Source organism: Folsomia candida, unplaced genomic scaffold (assembly GCF_002217175.1).
Source record: "Folsomia candida strain VU population unplaced genomic scaffold, ASM221717v1 Fcan01_Sc018, whole genome shotgun sequence".
Lineage (NCBI taxonomy): Eukaryota > Metazoa > Arthropoda > Collembola > Entomobryomorpha > Isotomidae > Folsomia > Folsomia candida.
In genome coordinates, this window is record NW_019091210.1 from 3,500,099 (window position 1) to 3,526,127 (window position 26,029).

At 36.3% G+C, this 26,029-nt stretch overlaps 2 protein-coding genes and 1 long non-coding RNA gene across 8 annotated transcripts; 1 reads left to right on the forward strand and 2 right to left on the reverse strand.

Annotated features, from left to right (window-relative positions):
* The first annotated feature begins 492 nt into the window (after positions 1-492).
* LOC110857218 lies at positions 493-8,844 on the forward strand. Of its 4 annotated transcripts, none has more exons than XR_004836525.1 (5): positions 493-837; positions 1,492-1,590; positions 1,908-2,007; positions 2,091-4,680; positions 8,326-8,844. It is a non-coding gene; the product is annotated as an uncharacterized LOC110857218 (long non-coding RNA). The 4 variants fall into 4 exon arrangements; XR_002548633.2 differs by having other exon boundaries at positions 518-837; positions 2,091-2,234; XR_004836526.1 differs by having other exon boundaries at positions 519-837; positions 2,091-2,213; positions 8,126-8,844.
* Positions 8,845-9,006: 162 nt separating this feature from the next.
* Positions 9,007-12,309, reverse strand: LOC110857263 (gamma-aminobutyric acid receptor subunit rho-2). Of its 3 annotated transcripts, XM_035857606.1 has the most exons (10): positions 11,822-12,309; positions 11,554-11,624; positions 11,221-11,486; positions 11,067-11,149; positions 10,844-11,005; positions 10,296-10,518; positions 10,183-10,214; positions 9,736-9,863; positions 9,283-9,630; positions 9,007-9,201 (listed from the first exon to the last, which is right to left on the reverse strand). In XM_035857606.1, exons 1-9 carry the CDS (start codon positions 12,177-12,179, stop codon positions 9,322-9,324), a joined length of 1,632 nt encoding a protein of 543 aa, XP_035713499.1. In that variant the 5' UTR covers positions 12,180-12,309; the 3' UTR covers positions 9,007-9,201; positions 9,283-9,321. The 3 variants fall into 3 exon arrangements, with proteins under 3 accessions (XP_035713499.1, XP_021961575.1, XP_035713500.1); XM_022105883.2 differs by having other exon boundaries at positions 9,007-9,630; XM_035857607.1 differs by lacking the exon at positions 10,844-11,005 and having other exon boundaries at positions 9,007-9,630.
* Positions 12,310-17,163: 4,854 nt separating this feature from the next.
* LOC110857167 lies at positions 17,164-19,966 on the reverse strand. Its single transcript, XM_022105772.2, has 5 exons — positions 19,681-19,966; positions 19,304-19,379; positions 17,889-18,043; positions 17,366-17,569; positions 17,164-17,277 (listed from the first exon to the last, which is right to left on the reverse strand). The coding sequence occupies exons 1-5, from the start codon at positions 19,798-19,800 to the stop codon at positions 17,185-17,187; spliced, it is 648 nt and encodes a 215-aa protein (XP_021961464.1). The 5' UTR covers positions 19,801-19,966; the 3' UTR covers positions 17,164-17,184.
* Positions 19,967-26,029: the final 6,063 nt, after the last annotated feature.

A 26,029-nucleotide genomic window follows, 5' to 3' on the forward strand; every position in this document is an offset into this window, starting at 1 on the left:
ATGTATTTAGGATAAGTACATGAGCAATCCGTACAAGAAAAATGGATTCGTAAATATATGTAATACATATTATGTATGTATCAGTATTAGGTTCCAATCACAAATTTGTACAACGTGGTGAAGTTAGTCCCTTCATAAATCCTTCTCTCCCAGTTGGATCCAAAATTCCAGAAACATCGCATTTATTTATTCATTCATCGCATTTATATTTATGTACATATGTACATGCATATGGAAATATCTATCTTTCCAGCCCAAGAATAACGTTCTGCGTAAATGGAATGCCATTCTCTCTCCCTTGTTTGACATAAATGGAAATTTAAGAAAGGCAACCCAACGAACATATGTAAGGGTCCATTCTAAAAGTACTTTAACTTTTCCATCCTTCTAAGAAAAGGTGGATTATTTTTATCCGTTTGGGTTGGTTTATTACATTCTTTTAACCAGCTTTATACATATATACGCACATATTTGCATCCTTCAATGTATGTATCTATTCTCTCTGTGATTTTACTGCATGGACCATTTTGTTCATTTGCCATAATATAAAATCTCTCAACGACCGAATGAGAGTTCAGTACGAGGTTGACTGAGCGAGATGGAGGACGTTACATATTTTATGTACATTTCTACATCCTCCACCAAAAAGTTTTAGCAAAAAGGAACTCGAAGAGTGTGACATTTCGGTGATCAGTAGACATTTGTAGTTATAAAGTATTTCGCTAAAGAAGTAGAAGAAAGACATCAAGAATTACACAACAAGTGTGCTTTCCGGCATGATGGCGGAAAAGACCACGTGCTATTCTCCTCGACATCACACTTTTCAACTGGAGACTGGTAAATTTTTACTTTTTATATATTTTACTTTTATGAATTTTCTTTATTAGTTGTAGTTGTAAACAAATTTGAAAATCAGCTTCTAATAAGTTTCTTACTTGTTGGGGTAAAAATTCGTGCATAATTTTTTCCTGTTTGTGCATAACTTTCACCGACAGTTTCTTAATTTCCTCAATTTTATGCATTGTCTTTCTGTCGGGTTGTTATCGATTAATTTGTCTATTTCACTCGTCAGAAATATTTAAATTCGTACATAACCCAGTGTTCATTCATACAAAGTTGAAATTAATAGCAAAATATTATTCTGTGTTAAGTTATGTGCATGTTAATTATTACACAAATTCCACTCTCCATTCGATTAATCTGACTATTTTATTGATTCTATTTTCATTTATTTTACTAACTTATGCATGGCCAAATTAGGATGAGTAAATTTCAAATTAATGAATGAAGTTGACTATGGAGAATGATCTAATATGCAAATTAGATTAATTCAAGCTTAGAGTTTCAAAGTACGCTTTAAACCAGCACGATTTCGACATTTCTGAATTACAATTCCAATTTTAACGTGCTAAATTAATACAAATTTATTTCAATTCAATGTCATGTTAATTCTAAATTAAATAAATAATGTTTCTTTCTCTCCTTTCATAGATTACGACGCCTACGACATATTTGCAAATGTCCGAGAAGGTATCATCAAAGTCTTGTCCATGCCAGGATCATCATCGTCCCATCGTTTTAAACAGCCTGGTAAGCATAAATTTACATTTTTAATAATTAACTTGTCATTTAGTACACTTCTAAAAATCTGGTAGATTCATATATATGAATATACATACTTCGGATTGATATTGATTTGGTAATTAACTTCATACCCGATTGGTAGAAGTTTGTTACTGGGTAGCAAATTTTTCATTACGAGTGCATTATTAAGCGGTAATGCTCGTTATTACCATGTCGGTAAAGTCATAAATACATGTACTCTGGCTAGTAATAATTTAATACCGGTTTTCTAAGAGTATATGTACAACCATAAATAATGAAACTTTCTCTCCTCTATTACCCAGATCCTACAACCTGCGATGAAGCGAACTGACTGACGGATTTGGCCAGCAAAAATAAATGCATCCCTTCATATGCAAATGCAAGTCTGAATATATATACACAGTAATACACACATCAACCAGTCATGCAATTCACCCTGAATTTTGGAAATATTAATAATAATCAAACAATTTTTATAACTCTAGTCACCTGACCGTTATGATGAGATGAAGGGAACGTTCGTGACCCGATTGAGATGGAAGGTGACACTGTATCGGATCGTTTCATCGAGTTTGGCGAATATCAAGGAGCCTTGTTTGGAACAGGGAGTATTAGCAATTAAAGATATAGTATAATTAAGAACTGTTAAGCAGCTTAGTAATTATGGAAATTCTTATGAATTATGTTTGGTTTCTTTCTTTCTTTCTTTATACATAAGTGGTTAATTTTGACACGATGATATTATTTTGAAGGGTGGACAGAATAGGAATAACTTAGCAAAAGTTGTTTTTAGGGAGAATTTTTTAAAGCTACAAGTTAATGTGCACCATAACGCTGAAGACCTTGGTATCATTAAGGTCATTCATTTTATACGTAATTTGAGTGACAAGTCTGGGTTGATAGATAACTCAAAATAGAAATGGTTACCAACAAAGTACAAATGAGACGAACAATTTTAATAATCTTTAAAACACTCAATTTGCATACGCTGATCATATGTACGGACTTGGGATTGAGATTTTTATTAATTAATCTATCAAAAATGATGGAACGCTGACAAAATTCTTAAAATGTTGAATTTCAGAGACAAAATTTCCGTAACTAATAGAGACTTGCATGCAATTTTTTCCCATTGAAAAACTTTTACATTGGAGTCTTACATTAAACCACTCTATATACATATATGTATATATGATATATGTATAAGTTCGGTAACAAGAGAGAGTAACAATTTGAATGTATCAAATTTATTACTCAAAATTTATAATACAGACCTAAGTAATTTCGCAAACAGGTTTTGTTAGAGTCTTCTGAACTGGTCTTGATTTGATGAGGGAGGCACGCACTACGCAAGAGATAGGGGTAACAATTGTATTGTATTAATTCACTACTCGAAAAACTATACATATAATCGTAGAATTAGGTTTAGTATGAATTTTCGGGAGAGATATAGATCGATTTACGCCACCAATTACAATTGAAGTATTTTACTAAGCTTCGTAACGTAGGATTAAGTTATTATAATTCTAATTAAAGCCAGGAAAGAAACAAAAATTTACTATACAAATTTTCCTTACAAATCGCAACGATCTTATAGTCTCGCTGGGTCAGTGCGTTCCGAAATAGTATTGACTGTTCTGTCGTGGGTAGCAAAGCTATGGTACATTAGCTAGGCTACTATGGTAATAAAATGCTCTACAAATTTCTGTTCAGGTTGAATTAGAGTCTTCTGAACTGGTCTTGATTTGATGAAGGAGACATGCAGCAAGAAATAGGGGGCTACAATTTTGTTGTACTAATTGATTGCTCAAGAAAACTATGCATATAAATTAACGGGTAGGTTTAGTATCAACTTTGGGGAGAGATCAAATGATCGACTTGCGCAAGCATTTCGGGCTTGGTGGGCGTAGTATTTTACCAAACTTCACAATCTACGAATTAGTTATAATGCTCTAGGATGCTTTGTCGCCTGCCGTGTTGGACACTACCCAGTGTGAACACCTGGCGGGATAATACTACTTGGAAACATTAAGTGTACAGTATAGTTTGGCTTAGTACATTTACAAGATCCCATAGTCCGCACAAAGGAAACACTTTTTGCGCTTATATAGTTTAACCATTTACGAGATCCCACAGTCCGCACAAAGAAAACACTTTTAGTAATGCAATTCTTAAATGTACCTAGAATTGCATAATTGTCCTGATGCATAAAAAGTATGAAATTTAGAGAATAGAAATTTTTTAAAGATATTCAGGCTCCATAAGAGCACACACAACACCATTAAGAATTCGCTGGGTTAAACGACTAAGAAAAAGAGAGATAATGCAATTTTTAAATGTATCTAAAAATTGTATAATTGTAATAATGCAGAAAGATTATTAAATTAGGGGAATATAAAAATAGGCTCCATAAGAGCACACACAACACCATGAAAAATTCGCTGGGTTAACAAGCCCTGAAATGTTGTTCTGCTGAAATGTAATTAGCAGATGCAACAATATTTGTAAACGGAAAGATAGGTTGCACATGAGCACACACAACACCATGAAAAATTCAATGGGTTAAAAAGAGTCTATGTGTAATGCAATTTTAACGCACCTAAAATTTGCATTACATTACTAGTTCCACATGAAAACAAACTTTAATTATGATTTTACGAATGATGGTACATAACGTATATATCCAGTGGGTTTGTAAATTGCTTTAACGTATTAGGCAGATATGATTATAAACCAAATGCCAGTCCAGAGATTGATTGCTTTTTTGAATATTTTGTAAATTGTGGAATTTAAATCCTACCAATAATTTGCCTGAATTTATTATAATGCAAATTTAAAATATGATTGGTAAGCAGTAAGTTCAAACTTACTACTAAAAATTAAGAAAACACAAACGTGAAACATGGCTTGGATAGTGTATTCTGAACTGAAATTGATTGCTCAGGGCTCAGGGCGTAGAAAAGTTACGGTAAACTTGACTACATCTTACTTTAAAAAAAACTCACGATTAGGTTTAGTTAGAGTTTTCTGAACTGGTCTTGATTTGATGAGGGAGGAAAGTAGCGAGAAATAGGGGTAATAATTCTATTGTATTAATTGGCTTTGTTCTGAAAAAAGCAATCTTATAACCTAGCTTGGTCAGCGTGCTTTGAACTTTTCTTGATTGTTAAAAAGTTAGCAAAGTTACGGTACAATTAGCTGCTCGGCAATACGTAATAGATTATTCTACGAATTTATGGATAGGTTTAGTTAGAGTCTTCTGAACTGGTCTTGATTTGATGAGGGAGAAACGCTGCAAGACATAGAAATAATAATTTTTGCTTTACGATGTGTCTCAAAATGAGGATAATTTTGAGATTGGCCATAACTAAATTAACATGCGTTATCCAGTGCCAGTAAATTTTTAGTTTATTCCTTCAATAGTATGTAATGTTTGATAGAAACAGTAGCCGAATGAGGCCAATCTTAATATGGCTGTAAACAATTTTAATAATTTGCATTTGAAAGCGTCCTTACGAGCAAACAATCGTAAAATCTGGCTACAACGTTACATATTATTCAAGGGGCAGCAAAATTACGGTATAATTGGCTACCCTACATTGACATTTAAAAAACTTTACAAGTATACGGATAGGTTTAAATAGAGCCTTCTGAACTGGTCTTGATTTAAAGAGGGAGACATGAAGCAGGAAATACAGTCAATGGAAAAAGTATTGGCAACCCCCACGCCAGCTAAATACAATTGGCTGTAACGTTGGAATGCATTATACAATTGGCATGAAAATTTGTAGGCCTTTAGCAAATATAATGTAGTTTTCGATTATAGTCATGTTTTATTGATTAAAACTAGATAAGCACAGTTTTTAAATAATTTGTTGGAAAATTTGCAAAATTAACCCGCAAAAGTATTGGCAACATGTGGCCAAATTAATTACGCGAAACAATTTTCTTAATCAGCTACCACATTTCATTACGGTAAGTTAATTAGGTGACCAAATATGACTAGGGATCCCAATCCCGGACGATTTTTTAAATCCCGGGAATCGGGAATCCCGGTTTTAGCCGTGAAAAATCCCGGGAAATCCCGGGAATTTTTCCCGAAATTTAAATATAACCTTATAACTTGAAATTAGTCAAATTCGGGTATACAAATAGGTACATGGCTCTAAAAAGTACCGAGACTGGGCATATTTATAATACCTACTTCTGTGTTTTTGGGATCTGTGCCTGCATAAGTACTAGTATACATACAGTACGCTATTTTCTGGCCTACACAAAATAGTATTTTAAAAATACATACATATGTACGATAGAAATACAAATTAGTGATTATATTGTTTATTGCCTGCTATGGCAAATTTAAAGATTCGATGTATTGTGGAAGCCCAATTTCCGTTCACTATTTTGGAGAGCTGTGAGGAAAGAGTTCGATAATTTCATTCCAGAAAACTTAACTAATTAATCAAGGATTTGCCAGCATGTTAACCCGAAATGCATAAATTCACGTTTATCAAATATCAATATTAATTGGCCTAAATTGCATTAAAATTAATATTCAAAAATTTCAATTGGACAAGGAAGTTGGCAATTCAAAAATTTCAAATTTAAATAAGTATATGTACCACGTTCAAAATGCCCTTCATGCAGCCTTATATTACTTCTAACATGATAGCATTTTTGATCATAACTGATTTCAGATTCTATAATTATACCGAAAATAAGGTTTATTTGTTCCTTCAAGTTATAATCTGACATCGAGATTAGAAAATTTATGGTTTCATCTTGTATTACAAATGTTACTTGCAGATTTTGAAATTTAGATAAATGTACGAGTTAGATGTGGCCACTAATATTGCTTAAAATTTAAATTTTCGAGTTCAGGATCAATCTTGCCTGGTTGTGCTCATCGAAACTTTCTCTTACTAATCATATAACCTAAAATTATGTAAAACCGCTATTAAAATAATGAATTATAAGTAATTTTCAATTCTGAATGACAAATTGAAAAATCCCGAAATCCCGGGATTTCAGTTCTTCAAATCCCGGGATTTCGGGATCCCGTTTCCCGGGAATAAAATCCCGAAAAATCCCGGGACTGGAACCCCTAAATATGACGTTAGCTACATTTTAAGTCTACAGTTGTGTTGTCTGGAGCCAAAATGGCGACACCAAACGAGCTGTATTGGCGCCGGGAGAAATAATCATGTCTCTTTCACAAAAAAGCTTTCTTATCGAAAATTCAAAGAGAAAACATACTTTTCCATATTTACTATTGAAAACGTAGCCAAGAAATATGAAATGACAATCTCAGTTTCTACTTTTCCATGGTGCGAAAGGAAAAAGTCACCTACGTCTACGAGCCACTGATGAATCAAGCAAATTATCACTCGAGATAGGAAGATTTCAGCTCCCAAAACCATGTTGAATTTGAGAACCAACTGTGGGGTCAACATATCATGCAATATTGTGATCAATCAAAAATCATGCCATGGGGTTTCAGGGTCCAGAAGCTCGACTGACGCGAGGGTCCCCAAAACGAACCAACTCAATAAATTGGAATGGACTAAATACCACCCTGAATAGACTTCCAATGAATGAAAAATGTTCTGCTGGTCTGACATAAGCATATTTTGCTTATTCGGAGCCAATTGAATGGTTCAAGTCTGGCGGATGCCATAATAGGCTCACAAAAACGAATATGTTCCTATGACAGCTAAACACAGAAGAGGAGCGATTATGGTTTGGGGTTAAATGACTAGGTCGTGGCGTAGGTAGCTGGTCATTATCGATGGAATCATGACCAATGAGGTCCAAATAATCATTCTAAACGATAATTTGAAATTGTTTGATAAAAATCTAACCTATGAAAGAATTTTATATTCCGAAAATTCAGTGACCCCAAACATGTAGCCAATTTAACGATGCAAGGTTTTGGATATCGAAAAGGTTAAGCTTCTTTCGTTGGCCACACAGTCTCCCGATGTGATTCTGATTGTCCGGATTGAGAAAAGAGGGACTGGTGGGAAACCACTCTTCGAAAAATGAGCTTGTCAAAAGTTCGAAGGAAGTGTGGGCAGCCATATAAAAAAACGTTATATAGGAACTTGTCGAATAAATTCCACGACGTATTTTTGCTCGTATTGCGTCGAGGGGAGGTGCTACGTAATATTAGAAGCAGTTTGTCATAATAAAATTGGCGTTTCATTGATTTATGATTTTTTAAGTTAAGGGTTGCCAATACTTTTTGCGGGTAAAGTTTGCAAATTTTCCAACAAATTATTTAAAAACTGTGTTTATCTAATTTTAATCAATAAAACATGACTATAATCGAAAACTACATTATATTTGCTAAAGGCCTACAAATTTACATGCCAATTGTATGATGCATTCCATGGTTATAGCCAATTTTATTTAGCTAGCGTGGGGGTTGCCAATACTTTTTCCATTGACTGTAGGGGTAACAATTTTTTGTATCAATTGATTACTCGTGATTATCTCTGAAAACTACACAATTTTACAGCCAGGTTTAGTATGCTTTTTCGGGAGAAATAACGATGATCTGCACAAGTTTTAATAATGGAAATCAAAAAAATACGATTTGTTAGGCAAACACTGACCAATGGAAACGACTACTTTGTCGAAGTTATAACATTAGGATTGCGGTAGCAATCCTAATGTTAATTTCCTAATCTGGGCATTATCTTTTTTCGCTATTAACAGTTATCTGCATAGTATATTTATTGAGGAGTTTTCCTTATATTTATTCTGTAAATTTGTCTTGTATGTACTTGAACAAGCCTTCATTTAGAGTGTTTTTTGTTGATAACATTTTCAAAACTTGTTTGAAAGTTGGCGTCAACATATTTTTTTAGACCATTATTATATTTAGGGATGTTTTAGCTTTTTATGTGCACATTTTGAACTACATCTATTTGGGTGTAATTTTCTGAATCAAATAATTGTACAACAGCGTTGCGTTTATCAATACTTGAAATTTATTTATTGCATTTGTAAATTTTAAGGTCACAATTTATTGTCTAAATGCATTTTAAATAATGATTGAATAGTTACATACGACATATATGTATACAAATTTATATTTACATATGTTATCATAGTACATTATTGTTATACAGAATAGTTGTCTTTGTAATTAGAATTTAAGCGATGGTCTATTTTATAATGTTATGAAATGAAATGTATACGAAAATAGTAATAAAACTTTAATATAATAAATAATCTGTGAAAATAATGGGCGTATTCACTTCAAAATTCTCACACCTCGAACATCTCGCAAAATTTAGCATACAAACATATTTAACATGTACGAAGTTTTGAGAGATTTCGTAAAACTGTTGCTAGAAATCGATGGGATTTTTTTAGAAATTTATCCAGCAAACGAACATGACAATGTGTTTATTTTCCCAAAATTATCTATTCCACAAACCCATTCCCATCATTAACAGCTAGAAAAGTTAAAACTATCCCTGGAAATAACATCAATATGTATATGTAGGTGCATATTTGCGAATTTTTGCGAATCCTCTCCCGACATAAATTTCCTGAGCTTCTAAAATTTTGGAATGAGTTGCGATTCTAGAAAAGACGTTGTTATTAGTATGCCCAATTTTTATGAAAGTTTTGTTATTTATTGAGTTAAACATACTAGTAACATACGTTTTTATTATCATTGTCTTAAAATGTATATTTTTTGCATCATCCATTACAACTGGGATCCACGTCCCAATCAAAATATTTTGACCCGGCACAAATCCAACTCCAGTAAATTATATTGAATATTACAAAGCTCATCCACAACATGGTTAGGCCATGTTTCTTTAGGAATTTGCGAATCTTCAAAATCTTCTTTAGCTCGTCCGGATCCATTCTTTTAATCTTCTTGCGATCTTTGGTACTCGTCATCGGCATGGAAAACACGGCAACCAAGCCGTCACCTTGTTTCTCGTCATTATCCTCAACGATCTTTTCCTTCGCGGAGTTGCAAAGTTCCAAGGCTTTATGTTCCTGGAAAAATAATTAATTGCAAAAAATGATAAACTCTTTCGTTTTGCATTATTATAAATGGACATAAATTTCGTATAGAAATTTCAAATTTGCAAATTAACTTACCTCCTCTTCAAACTCTTTGGTTCTCTTTTCCTCCCTTTCCTTTACGTGTTCTAACCACGCCATGACCGTGAATTCCAGCAGGGACAGGAATGTGAACAGAGTACAGGCCCCCATCCAGAAATCCACAGCTATTTTTGAAATAGGGGAAAGAAATAAAAATAAAAATAAGTTGAAGAACCTCTGAGGACATATTGCTGATATTATTGGATATTTATTAGGGGTATTCATGGGGGATACTTGCATGTTCGCATCGCAACATAATTTTGGAAAAAAATTGCGAAGAAAATACTAGCCTTGGAGGGCACATGTTTGCCATTGTATTTGCAAGTCAAAATTTTTTGCGAACTTTATTTTTTGCGCACGTAACTAACGACCCGAACTCATCATGAATACCCCCTTTGTAAATGTAACACAAGCGAGTTCAAAAAAGTGAATCCTACTACATACCTTTTGCATATGACACTTGAGGTGCACTTTGCCTGCAAAACGTAATTAGCACAAAATTAGCACAAGCAAATTATACAGATAAATTTGCAAGCTCAGTTTCACCATCCACCCACCTCACAGAGTTGAACATGGTGTTGATCGTAAGGAGTGTTGTCATCGTGATGCCGACACGGGACGCTGCCAAGGAAGCCGGAAGTAGGAAGCACAACCAGGTAATTGCGATAAAGAAGGTGGACGGCATGTAGGTCTGCGCCATGTGAAAACTTACATTTCGACGGAATTTCAACGACACCTTTAACACGTCGAATGTATTGTCAGCAAAAATTATGTTGCCCACTGGAAATTATGAAGTTTGGAAATTATTAGCAGAAATATTTATGCAAATGGTACTCACGGCAACGTTAATTCGCATAGCCCGGAAATCTTGCAAACTGGGCATATAAACTGAAGAACTTGCGAAGTTTTGCGAAAACTTTTTGATGAAAAGAACCTTTTCCTCGCAAATTTACCCAGCAAATTGTAGAAATACTTTTACATATGTACATAGAAATTCGCAAAATTAATTGGAAAATAAGTTGCAAAATTATTTTCTACGTGAAACAAGGCCTTGCCGTGAGTGCAGTCATTATGTAGTGAAATTGTAGCAATTTAACATATTTACAATGCACTTTATCCAACAGATTTGGCAAGTTAATGGTCCTCGCTACACGCTTTTCTTTCGTAGCTGAATCAACTTTTATGGCAAAATTTGGATTGTCTACGGATCCCAAGAAGACACCAGAGTGGACCCAGTGCAAATTCAAGTGATCACTGAAATGCTTGTCTAATAAAAATTTTGCGCATTTTAACCAAGACTTACATAATACATGAATTTTGCAACTTACAGCTACGAATTGTCATTTCACACGTTTGCGTGTCTAGCGGGTAGTAAAAGAATGACATTGCACAAGGGCTGGTAACTTCCAATCTGCATGAAAATAAATAAATGTGTATGTAAATAAATTGCAATTTTTTGATAAACAATTACAAAATCAACACCTCGAATATTTCACGAATCCCGTCTCACTATTAAAGCTAACGAGGGGTTGACTTGTCAAATCATTGTGCGGAATGAGGACAGTGTTTTCAATCAACAAATCCGGTACCCAGATCTTTTTTACAAATTCAGGATCCAATTTTTGCACTTGGACCACAAATGGGGCATCTTTTCCTGATTTCTTTGTTGTATTGGAAGTATCCTTGAGACTTGCATGAAATCGAGAATCGGCCCAAAATTCGTACAAGTCCAAATCGAGTGTGATTTTCTAGATCAAAAACATAGACAAGTATATTTCACGTCATTATCTATGTACACAATTGAATTTAACTTACCTCGTGTAGCATATCGATTGAATTAATGGCCCTAATATTAATGAAAATCGCCACTTTGAACGGCTTCTTGCCTGCAATTAAATTTTTTAAACTATTTACTGCCATACTTATTATACCAAGTGTTTATCAAAAATTAAATTTCTCAAAATTATTTAGTATAAATTTAGCACACATATACTTCTATAGTTTTGCGAGCTTCGAAAATGTTAGTAAAATTTTCAAAATTATTTTGAACCAATATGAGATCAGTTTTTTCTTTAGACTTTACCCTCGTACGACGCTGGGATCTTTTCTTTAGTGTACCCCTCCGGAAGTTTGAGTACTTCATCGTCCTCCCCTTCCACGACGACGACTTGCTTTTTTCTTATCAGATCCTTCAATTTGTCCTTTTCCTGATCCACTGGAACATCACTTATCTTTGACGTATCCTTATAAAGGGGAGTCGTTGTCGTCGTCTCAATAGAATCGGCCTCTTGATTTGTATCGTTAAAGTCATTTGCATCAATTGTTGTCGTACTTGTTGTTGAAATTTCCTCCATGATGGTGGTCACATTTTGCGCAATTGTCACGCCAGAGTAAAACGTCGCCAGGAAATAAATTGCCAATTGAAATGCTGTAAAATTCATGCCGAATTGTAAATTATGACAAGATTAATACACAAAATTTCCTACAAATTTTACTAGCTCATGACTAAGTATGTATATGAAATTCTAGTCCACTTAATTTAACTGAAGCTGGTCGAAACGAAGAAGGAATGCGAATGATGAATAATCAATAAAACATGTGTGTGTGTCTCATGTTTCATGTAAAAAAAGTAAAAATTCTAGTTTTTTATTTTATCCTGATGTATTTACAACAAGCAAGGGTCTTATGTATGTACGTATCATTGTAAATAGCTGTCCAGTCGTCTAGTAAATACTTTAAGAATGCTTAAAGATGAGACGAAGATACTGTATATTGTGATATGAAATATGCACCACCGTTTTCCCATAAACGGTTATGTACAAAATGTGCTTATCACTTTACTAGGAATACAAAAACATGCATGACTACATAAGAATACGCAATATGTATGTACAACATTCTTGCGAACTAATCCCCTCCTGACAAGTTGTAGCGTAGCATGGTCAGGAATCCTGATAAATGTCTGATTCATTCTTACTTTCTGGAGTGAATAATACCTAATTTTCCTCTTTGTTCGTGTCATCCTTCAAGCAGCTTGATGAACTGGAGGAGGCTAAACCGGTTGTCCTTATGCATTGTTGTGATCCTTCTTGCAATTCATTCCCACTAATTTATTTGTTCTACTGCATGAAAAATAAAATGTAATACTGGTACGTTTCTGCATGAATCAATCACATCGATAAGGATTTTTTTCGTAAGAAAAATTATGTTGAGGCATTAAATTGAGGAATAATTCGTATATCAGTAATGTTTGTTTATTAAAATCCAATCGCAACTCATTTATTTAAAAAATCACATATAATAAAAACATGTACACAAATACAATAGGTTACACATTCATATTTCACAGACACGGTCAAATATGTACTTATCTATACTTATACATAGGTATATACATACATATATTGCCAAATTTGTGAATTATACCTTAAATTACAACTTAATAAAACTTGTGTATGCATATGTATGTCTGTAATTCACACTATGTTTGACGTAATTTTTTTTAAATACAGCTATTCCAAATTGTTGTTGTTTGAGTATTTATAATAAGTGCTTTCCAAATTTTAAACTTCCTGTGTCCACTTAAAAATGTACCCGTTTATTATATATGTATGAATGTACATATCATCCATTAGCTTTAAAGAAATTGTCGTCATTTATTGTATTCACAAAATAAGTTTGCAACACTCCTTAGTTATTGGCATAAGACATTAAGTTCAGAATAAATTGGGAAGGAAAAGGGCTCACTTTTGTAGTACTTCGGGGGGTTCAGATTAGGCCATTATGTCAACGTTTCGACCTCAAAGGGTCTTCTTCAGGACGACGAAGAGGATTGCTTCACATGGTGGTTTGTGGGTGAATGGGGAAAAAGAGGAAAGGAAAAGAATGAAGGAGTAAAAAAAGTATTGTAAGGTAGGAAGAAAAAACCGTTAAGCGCGTAACGGTTAATAAGACATTAAGTTCCTAAGTTAACGTCGTAGTTCTACATACATACTTACATATGCAGATATATGTATGTATGTACATCACGACAATTTATCCAGAAAAATTTCCCTTTTTTGCGTATTGTACATAATACATACATACATACATTCATATATTCCTAGAAAATAACTTAACACATTTGTATATATGTAAAATAACATGACGCTACAAATTCCTCGATTCCCACAATTTGACGACGGACTTACTCCTTCATACTTCACCAATCCCGTTAATCTTAATCATAATGTAATCAATTTAGCCGTAATTATAGTCACAAATATAGCAAACATAACCTTAAAAAACAGCGAGTGTTTAAAAGCTACAAAATCTCCAAGCACTTTGCTAATTGGGCTAAATCTTCAACCTGGCCTTGATATTATTCTTATCTCCGTTTTACTTCCCTTGCTACTTTCCCGCCCCCTAATTCAGCTCGTACCTCAAATATCCCCAACCTTCATTCAAGCCTTACCACCTTCTTCAAATTGTTTGCGAATCGGTCACCTCGTATTTTCCGAATACAACGCAATTTCATACTCCTCCAAGATCGACGACTTCTTCGCAAAATCTCAGACTATCGTCCTCGACTATTACAAAATCTCCCAAAACAATATCATACGTTCCCAACGGGCAAAAAATCGTCACCATATGTTCGTCAAGGTGGTCCTTAACAAGTTAAACTTAAGCATTGATGCCTGCCCACAAATCAAAAAACCAGACGAAAACCATCTCCACTTCAGTGTATCATCCTACCTTGAGAAAAACCGTTTATTGCGGACATCTTCCTTGGTCCATTCCCGTGAAAAATTTAGCCTCGTCTTTGCATCGGCCAAGGTAGAAAAATATACTGGCCTGATAACTCCCTTAGTAAAACCGGTCGGTTTCGTAGTCATTCTGGTCACCATTGGGCACATCTTTGTTCTTGTCGCCATTTTCGAAATCTATGGTCGTCTCTGGTCCAAAATATGGGATTGTTCCCGGAAAAACTACCCGTATTTCGGAGCCGTCGCAATGTTACTAATTCGCTCCCAGATGGAACAATGCGTCGATCCGAAATCCATACTTCGGCGGCGCAGCGATCTCTCCACCATGTACTGCGGATCCCTCCTCTTCAACTTGATTGTACTCTCGACCTATCGGGGCAATCTGATCCCGACCTTAATGGCGCCAACGGACACGACCCATCTCACCACGTGGAAAGAGCTATCCCTCGATCCCAAACCCGTCGTCGCCATCAGCACGAAAGGTCGTCTCGGACAAAATTTAAACGTTCGGAAACTCCTTGAGGATAAGCTATTTACAGAAAATGAAAAAACAAGGGAAATTTTCAAATCGCTGGGAACAAAGTACAATACGAGTTTCATACCAAAATTGGTGGACATTTTGGAAGGCCGTTACAACATTTTGGAAGATGGCGCCGTTCTCTTGACAGCCCTGGAAATTATGGAGGATCGGTACGGCTGGACGAAATATGGCGTGGGAAGAGAGACCATTACGAACCCAGAGTTTTGGGCGGTTGGATATAACGCGCCAAAATTTGGGCAGATTTTAGCGCTCATTTCAAACCTAGCGCAGACCGGGATTACGGACCATTTCAGTAAAGAACAATCCATCGTGGAGCATATTATTGTGCACCGTTTGCTAGAAATGCTGTTGGCACGAGTTTTGAAAAGTGGGGAGGATGACGAAGAAAAAAGTGGAGACGACGAGGAAGAAGACGAGGAAGACGTTGCAATGCGGGTTGAGAAGAGGCGTCTTCAATCCGCATGGAAAAGTATGATTGATGCCAACATAATTCCGAAGAAGTTAAGGATTGCCAACTTTTTTGGAATTTTGATCCTTTGTGCGGCATGCTCGGTGTTAAGTTTGGGATTTTTTATTAGTGAAATTTGGACCAGACCAATTTACAAGAGTTAAATAATACGAGCAAATTATGAGATACAAAACAGACTTATAAGGATAAACGTGAGAGAAAGTGGTTTTATTATAGTGAAAAGCATGCTGAGTCCTATGATAATAGTCGCAAAGACAATTTCTGCATTAGAGCCTCAGAGAAAATGTTTTGTTCGATTTTATAAGAACACAACTTTGGAAAATTAAAAATGACACCTCTCCAGATTTGACCGTGCCTCGTGCCCCAGAGTGCACAAAACCGGAAGCCATACATATATGTCTACCTATAGTTCCAGATATGGGTTTTCACATAAAAAAAGTAAGAAATCTCAGGAGAATTATTATTTACGGACATTGTGGATGTACAAATCAGAAAAACTTTATTGTTTTCTAAATGGTGTCAAGCTTTCGATCTCCTTAGAAATCTCACCAACCAAAAACCGTCTCGTAATTTAGGTATGAACTCTCTAATCTAAAACCATCTCTAATCGCCTTTTGTACATATTACTGCTGAACTATAACTTCCATCAAAATTTGATTCCCATATTACATAATTGCATAATTACATGAAACAAATATATGTACATACTTCTTCTCTGGTCGAAATGCACTATACATACGTACTCCTTACTCAAGGGATCTTGCAGCCTAATACAATCTAAGTAACAAAAAATCTAAAAAAGCATGACACCCAAAAAAAACACATTCTGAACCCTGCAAATTCGTGTTTCAAGGTTATTTTATCAGATTAAAAGCAGGGACTGACCAACACCAACATAGGATTCGGGTCCATAAGGCAAGTTCCTTTTTCAAGGTTACATAAGTTAACAATTGTTTGCAAGAAGATGCTTAAGAAGAGCGGAAGGGTAGGGTACAATAACAAACAAATCTTTCCACCCTACTCGGTCAGTCTGTATATACATAGGTACGTATTTATACCACCTATAGATAAGAATATATGTACACAAAGAATTTATGGTGAAATACCTACACACATATTGCTTTCATACTTTTTTCAGTGCAGTGATGCCAAGGAGGTCCATTAGTTGGTTTACTGTTTACTGATACATACATACATGCATACATCCTCCAAAAGTATTTACTACGTTGAAAACAGCTATGCATGTACATAAATGAAATTTAGGTCCACATAAAATCCGAGTACAGCATTAGTTTGTACCCTCTTCTTTTTAAAAATAAATATGTGAAATGAAACAAAAGTTGAGGCACGGAAGTTGGCCTGCACAAAAATGTGGTGTCTCAACTTGTTTAATATATTTATGTCTGTATGTAATACTTTTGTACATATAAGATTTGTTTATTTAGTTCTTAAATACCGGTGATATACTACACAAAAATTAAACGAATCACTCAAAATTCATAGAGTTAAATGTACAAGTGCATATTGAAGTAAATAAAAAAAAACAAGGACACATCTTTTGAATATCAATATTTGCTGTGAGGATCAATTAAATACGACACAAACTGGTGGGGGAGTACATATGTACAAGTCTGAAGGGACAGTCGAGCATAAAATCTAGGCGTCAATGGTACATCATCCCTAAATTTTGCCTAAAATTTCATTTTCTCCGATTTAATGGAGTCATAGTCATGTCCAAGTACATGCACATGGGATGGAGGATGCAGTGTTGGGGAAGTAACATTCTAAATACGAATGTAAAAAATTATCACATTAAAAAGAACACAAATACATTTCTTCTCTGGAAAAATGTACGCATGTGGATATGGTTACCTTATCTTGATCAACTGTTTTCTTGGCACGCAGATACTCCAAGATGACGCCGTACTGGAGAATGTCCACGATAATTTTTCCCACGAGAATTTCAAACTTGTCCTTGACGCCCCAGACGGATGGGTAGGTGCTCAAAGGCATCATACCCAAAATAGTTAGACCACCGTTGATTTGCAGCCAGAGCCAAATCGTGTCCTGGTCGTCCTGGGAATAAATTAAAATTGGCATGAATTGTAAATTCTAGACTATTAATGCAATAAGTTTGCACATCAAAATTTGCAGTATTAAAATTATACCAAGCGATATTCGTACATATGTACATGTCCACACCAAAGTGATATTAATAAGTAATACCATGTAGTATTAATTAGCTCGGTATTAACGTTCTACCATATCGGTAGCAAATTTTTACTTACAGACCAGTATATGTAATTCCAAGTGGTAGCAACTTTAATACCGACCGAGAAATCAATACCTGAATACGAGATTTCTAAAATGCAAATTGGATCATTAGTTTGCATACCTGCATGGCAGCTTTGAATAATCGCGAATGGACAAAGACCATGGTCGCGTAGCACAATATTTCTGGTCCCCTATCTCCCAACTTGTACTTTTTGTAGCCATGATTGTCCACCCCCAACCAAGGACGTTTGTCGTCCAACAACATCTCATCGCCCACTATTTAATTTAAAGGAATTCATAATTTTCCAAATGCTTACGAATCCAATGAGATAAAAATGTAGACACATTTACATAATTCAGTTTTTCTAATAAGGTGTGTCCACTATATAGTTGGATTGATGGATTTTAAATGGTACTCGGCAGCTGGTGGTGGTTATTGTTTAGCTATATGATTTTTTGGAAACCCAATTTCAAGGGCAACTATCAGGTGGAAAGCAATTTTTATCAGAAAGTTTAAATTCAATAGAAATCAGGGTCAAAGTGAAGACCTCGCGAATCGAGTTTTTCACAACTACAAAATCGCCTCTTCACGTTATTCGAACAAGACGTGGCAGGAGATCAAAAAGGAAGAATGTCCCAAAACAACAATTTTCCTTAACATTTCTAAGTATTACGATGACAAAAAGTGAAATTCAAAAAACATTCCACATCAACTCTGGTCATGACCATCCACCAAAGCTCGAAAAACATTATAAAATCTTGGGCACTAATTCTTCGACGTCACCTCGTTGTGCAGCTCTGGTACTGAAATTTTCAAAAAATTTATTGCGCAACATTAAAGTTCGCAAACTGAGGATTCCGGAAAAGTTCAAACAAAGTTCCCCAAAGTACGTTAAAGACCAAAAAATTACATGCGAAAAGTTTTGCAAAAAAATGTGTCCCGAAATGTCATGACAAATTATCATCACTTATGACAAGACCTACGTCGAAGCTGATCCCCCAAAGACTTCGAAAAGCACATTTTTTCATTCAGGCAACCCTGCGAGTGTGGGTTATCAACAGAAGTTGTACGTGAAATCTAAATTCCCTGCAAAATTCCAAACAAGGCTTACATTGAGACAAATGGGCTTAAAACAGAAAACCCTCTAAATGCCCCTACTTGCGAAAAATTGAAAAGTTTTTGGCCTTGTGTAAAAGTTGATACTCTAACCGTCGCTCAAAGAAAAGGCAGAAAGGAAGGCAGAAAAACTGGAAAATTTCGAACGTTAATGGCGAAAAATCAGCAAAGACATTCCGCAAGTGGGTGGAAAATCGCTAATTTGAGGGTTGGTGCGGAAATTGTCATTGGTGGCGCAGAAGAGGCTCAGACAAATCGTCCGCGACAAAAACTGACGGACATGGTTCGCGGCTACACTACCCCAAAGGTTTTATAAAAATCTTCTAATTAGGTGGAACTCCACAGGTCATGGATCCCAATCTAACTATATAGTGGACACACCATAATATCATTTTTCATTAAATTTTATATTTTCTGACCTTTACATCCCTTGGTATTTTCTGTGCAGAAATACGTGTCGTCTAAGAGTTTCACTATTCTCATGAGATTCACGACCTAGAGTGAACACAAATTATGTATGATTTTTAACAAGGAGCGACTACATAAGTATGTAGAATATGATGCACTATTAGAAAACTGGTATTAATTAAATCATTACTGACCGGAGTACATATATGATTTTTGATTTAGAAATTTTGTGTAAGTAAAAAAATTTACCAGTCAGAAAAACTACAACCAATCCGGTATGAGCTTATTACCAAATCAATACCAGAATGGGGTATCCATTGATGTATGTAATAGATTTTTAATAGTGTAATATAAACTGATTTATGTAAATATATATTTGCATATTTACCATATTTCCCAGAGCGATTATGAGCACTCCATTCTGCATAAGAGTGGCGTCATACTCTGTCCAGTTGCCAGAAATTGCACTACCACCCACACCTTGATTAACACCCACTACCTCCGCCATATTTAAAATTGTTTCAACTATGTTTTACCAGTTTTTAAATCACAAACCAATATTTATATCGTTAAATTCCCGTTAAACTATCGTTAAGTTCATCCTTCTCCATCCGACGCGACGAAGGGATTTGGAGCTCTTACCTAATCTTGCGTAAAGAATTTATGGACGTAAAAAAGTTTACCTGAGGAAAGGTGCATCACGTAATTGTAAACATTTTCTATATATATATACATAAAAAGGATTCATAAAAATGTTAGCTATAACTTGTGCAGTGGTCGCGGAAGCCGTGGGGACATTAACATTGTAGGATAAGGGAGGGAGGGGTTTACATAACATGGGGAGATGATGGGGACATCGAATTACCCTGGGGGACATTGTCCTTACGCTTCCGCGGCCACTGAACTTGTGTAGCCTGCAGGTACATACGTAAACGCATCTTTTTCCTTTTTTTTACTCTGGAGAAGATCATGGATTGTTGGGGTAGTTATATTTCACGTAAAGGTTGACAATATTAGGTAAGAAGGTGAATACGGATTGAAGCGGAGGATCCAATTTAGAATAAAAAAAGGGAAAACCACATTCCAGATACTGTGACGACACACTGTTAGAAATCTTGTACATATATGTAGTCAGACAGGTATTGATTTTTTGAAACTAAAGTTGCTACCACTTGGTATAAAAATATTACACCCGTCCGTAATAATACCGATACGGAAAACCGATCTACTTATTACTACACATTCTTACTTATCAATACCACTTTTGTAGCGTCATATATAAATATATTGAATACCGTTTGGTATTATTTTAATACTGGATTTCCAAAAATGTATGCATTTTCCATGGTGTACCTTTTTATTGAGTATTATGTATGTAAAGATAATTACGTACGTACATATGACTCATGAATGCAGGTCTTCCAGCGTACATACATTCTCCGGTTTGTACAAAATTACATATTGTCATTCGAGTCCAAATTTAATTAATTAGTGAAGTATGTACAAATTATGTACCTAAGCATATTGTGCCACCGAAATACATTTTTTTTCTACTGGAGGAAATGCAGTAATGGATAAGATTTCTATTAATTTGTAATGAAAATGGCTTTCTATACATATATTGAAGTAACTGGAATTCCTGAGTTGTCCTTTAAGATGAAAAAAAATCCCAAAAATAAAATACATGGCTTCGTGTGCAAAAACAAGAATAAAGTTGTGTATGTATGTATTTAGGTGAAAGTCGATTGTTTAACATATAAAAAATAAGTGCAATATTGCAATGCTGGGGGCTCGTGAGTTGATTAGACTTTCTCTAGTGGGTGCTACATAAACGATGTCACGGAAATAAATTTTGTAGAAGTTAATTAAGCTCAAAAAGGAACCATGCATTCTTCATACATGTTTCCATTCAACATTTTATTGTCAAATGACGAAGTTAAAAATATGTGTGTAACAACGCGTATTCGTCCCAGTCTGATGAATCTATTTATATTTATACATAAATAAAAAAGGGTTTACATACTAACAAGGGTCGCGTTTTCAACGCTGGTCTGCATTCCATCAGAGTTCATCGTTAAGCTATTTCAAGCAGGTCCATTTTTGCTACCTGTGTATTGTCTCTTGTTTGCCTAAATTTTGGAGTAATTTGCGTCACACGAAATTACCGTTCGACAAATCAATCTAGAGATAGATAAGGTTCGTGATTTATCTAAATTAAAGGAAATAGATATCAAGATTGCCATTTATTTATTACGATAATTGAGTATGTGCATATTTTTAAGGAATCTTTGAGGAAATTTAATTGCCTTTCTATAAATGGATTTGAGCGAAAACCATGACAACCCTCATCTCGCCGTCGTACTACCCGAGGTAAATAAACTGCATATACATATGTATAGGTATTAGTGCATATTATGCACTCACAGTTACGCATATTTACAATATGTATGTATCTACCTAAGTAAATACATAAATATGTATCCATTCTTAGAAAACTGGTATCAAATCGTTACTAAGTACCTGAACTAAACAAGCAAAACTTTTAATACCTCCTCATTTCCAGAGTTTGGTCAAGATTTCCACCTTTCTCCCCAAATCCGACCTCCTCACCTGCACCTTGATCAACTCCACGTGAGAAACCGAAGTCCGGAAACTTCTCCTCGGTAACTTCAGGGTTGTTCTCAATCCAGGAAAAATCTTTGCCCACAAAAAAATCCTTACTGGTCCCCCGTTTTGACGAAGCATTGGGTTCTTCTCGTTCGCCTCACATCTTTCGGGTCACGGCCTCTGCGCAAACTACGTCCGCGATCACGGCCCCAAAGTGAAAACCATAACGACAACTTTCCTCCTAAAATCAGCAGCCTTCACATTCCCCCAAGATTTGGAACTCGTCGCAAAATCGTTCCCCAACGTGACCAGGCTCGAGTTAGACGTAACTTTCGGGTCAATTTACGAATCATTGAAATTCCTCCCTCCAAAAAAATATCCCTTCTCGAAAGTAACGACTCTAGAAATTGGGACGAGTGAACATATTCATAATGTTGGTGATCCAGTTAGCAGTACGTATACCGCCCAACTTGAGGCCATCTTTGCCAACATTATCCCCTCGTTTGTTCCCCTCCTTCCACACCTGACACAGAATATAGATTCTACCAGAAGAATCGATCTTATGTATTCGAGTGACGCTTATGGAGGAACGGGAGAGCCAACCAAATAACTCGGTGTACATTTGGCCCACCTCGGGGAGGCGCCTACGCATCATCATCATCGCCACATTTCCTGGCATCAAAAATGATGATGAAATCACCATTTTTGTTACATAGGTGGCGGTGGCACCCCTAATTGTGCACCAGAACACACCGTCGTAGAACATACTCTCTTCAGGTTCTGAGCTGCGTCTTCACAAACTTGATGTTCTACGACGGTGTGTTCTGGTGCACAATTAGGGGTGCCACCGCCACCTATGTAACAAAAATGGTGATTTCATCATCATTTTTGATGCCAGGAAATGTGGCGATGATGATGATGCGTAGGCGCCTCCCCGAGGTGGGCCAAATGTACACCGAGTTATTTGGTTGGCTCTCCCGTTCCTCCATAAGCGTCACTCGAATACATAAGATCGATTCTTCTGGTAGAATCTATATTCTGTGGCTCACACCGCGAGGGACCACGCTGTTCGAAAGTGCGACCTCACTTTCACCTCAGCCAAATCCCTGGACCAGCACGAAGTAGAATTTCACAAGAAGTGTGGAATCTGTGGGGGCGTCTTTCTAAAATCAGATTTCTCTCACCACGTCCGGAAATGCTGCGAAATTAACTTGAAAATAGCCGGATCGGTGGAACTCAAGTCAGCGTCGATGCAGATCTCTAGGCAGGGCCTGGTCACGTATAACTGTACCCGATGCAGTGTCACGAAGCTACAGGAGTTGGAGTTCTTGCTCCATATTCGATTCCAACATGGGGGTGGGTTATTGAAAATTGTATATAATATTACACTCTTAAAAATAATGTAATATTACTCTGTTGAAAAGTATGTAACTGCCCTTTGAATTCAGTATTAAGTAAACTACATATTATGCTAAATCCAGAGTAAACTTGATCCAGTTAAAGTTACACTGCAGTTAGTATAGGTAGTTTACTTAATATGGAATTCAGAGTCATAGTCACATATCAAAAGGTGACTTTATTTTTGAGTGTGTGAAACAACGAATTTGCGAATTTATGTAAAACAAATCCTTAATTTTTTATAAAATTTCGCAAACTTTTCGATAAAATTGATCACTAATATGCCCCTATTTTGCTTGACTCCTTTAGAAAACCAGCCCTTTAAATGTCCAAGTATCGCGTGCGAAAGCGTCTTCTCGTCCCAGACGGCGTTAGACATTCATTCCCGCGAGATGCATACCATCCCCAGCATTTGGTAGAATCTATATTCTGTGCACACCTGAGCGCCCTCTCGTTCTTCAACGTTACTCAGGCCGTGGTGGAAAACTTTCTGGTTTTCTTCCCCGCCACGGTGACATCCTTGAAGTTGTCCAGGGTCATAATAACGGCCCCCATGCAGCGACCAACCATATTAAATCTGACCCGTCTTGAGATAGGTTGTTATTATTTGGACAAGTCGAATTTTTCCCACGTGCTAAAGTTTGCAGCGGAAACGTTGCAACACGTGAAGTTCTCGGAGGTAGAAAATGTTCCTCGTGACTTCAAGTATTTGATGCAAGACGTCATAGTTTTTCCAGTCATGAGGAAATTAAAGGTTTTTGAGCTTGTCCAAAATCAGTTTACGGATCGGAGTAATGGGAAAAATTTGATGGTGAGGCCTGGGCTATTGTTGCGGTGGGAAGGGGACGGCAGTGATCCCGGGACGAGGTTGGTGTACCAAGATCAGTTCCCTGTTCTGGAAACGGTCAGGATATCGAGGAATGAAACGCACCACTTATTACGAAATCGTGGGATTGAGGACAGATTGACGGAGCAGGAATATTTTGAGGCGAGCGTGACATTTTTGTATGAAACTTTTCTACGCGAGGGTAATTCGCGGAGTGAGAGTGTGAAACGGTTGGATGTCCCGTTCCCGCCAGAAGCTAAGTTTAGGTTGGAGAAATGTGAGGGCGGGAATGGGGAATGTTACGAGTGGAGGGATTCATCCGAATTTTGGGACAGGGCGGTAGAAATGTTTCCCAATTTGGTGAAATATGCAGCCATTGGGGAAAGTAGGGAGAGGGTGAGGGCGGCCGGGGTGAAGGAGTGGGTCAGCTTAGGGACTTTGTGAGGAGTAAGAATTATTTGATTCGACAAACAGATCCGCCAAGTATTTCAAAAGTGGAATTACACTATTTCATTATGTTCCCCACATGAAAAAAACTAAAACTCAACAATTTTTTCGGGCGCGAAAATATTCCCTGGGGGATTATGAGAATAATGGGAGATTCATATTGTGCACCTAGGGCACCGCATATCTATGGAACGGATTGATGAAATTTCAAAAACAAAATTTTGTTACACTCCTACGATCAGTACCTGGAGGGGTTTTTGGAACCGACTTGGAATTCCGACTTTCAAGGGTTTTGTGCATTAACGAGAAATTTACGAAAAAATTAATTTTTCGAAAAGACGACAAAAGTATGGCGCAATGTTTATCGGTTACACTTTCACCAATTTTTAATATGTTGAAGATTATTGGTAGTAGGACAAAAGTTAGATTACACAAAAAATCGAAATCGACCTGTGTGACCTTCTTTAGGGGACTGAAAGGTCAAAATGTCAAAGGTCACGGAGCCACATAAATGGGGTATCATTGGAAAGCTATTGACGAGTGGATTAAGAATATATATACTTTGTGGGGTCTAGGACCACTCCCTGAAATTTTGTAAGCCAAAGAACAAAAATCTACAGTTGTCCAGAATCTAACACAGCAGTGGATTGGGAGCTTACACGGAAGTATGAAGGGGAAAAACTCAAATATTCTTCTGGCCCTATGTTTGCAGGGAGTGGTCCCAGACCCCACAAAGTATATATATTCTTAATCCACTCGTCAATACCTTTCCAATGATACCCCATTTATGTGGCTCCGTCACCTTTGACATTTTGACCTTTCGGTCCCCGAAAGAAGGTCACGCAGGTCGATTTCGACTTTTTGTGTAATTTAACGTTCGTTCTACTACCAATAATCTTCAACATATCAAAAATTGGTGAAAGTCTAATCGATAAACATTGCGCCATACTTTTTCGTCTTTTCGAAAAACTAATTTTTTCGTAAATTTCTGGTTAATGCACAAAACCCTTGAAAGTCGGAATTCCAAGTCGATTCCAAAAACCCCTCCAGGTACTGATCGTAGGAGTGTAACAAAATTTTGTTTTTGAAATTTCATCAATCCGTTCCATAGATATGCGGTGCCCTAGGTGCACCATATGAATCTCCCATTATTCTCATAACCCCCCAGGGAAAATTTTCGCGCCCGAAAAAATTGTTAAGTTTTAATTTTTTCATCTGGGGAACATAATGAAATAGTGTAATTCCACTTTTGAAATACTTGGCGGATCTGTTTGTCGAGTCACATAATTCTTACTCTGAGGGAGGTTGGGCAGGGGGAAGGAGCGGGAAAGAAGCCGGATTTGAGTTTAGGTGACCAGGTTTATCTCGAGGTTGAGGAAAGTGTAAAGTTTAAGGATTAAAAGAAATTTAATGAAAGAATTTGACTGGAATATATGTCGCTGGGGAAATGTGGCATATA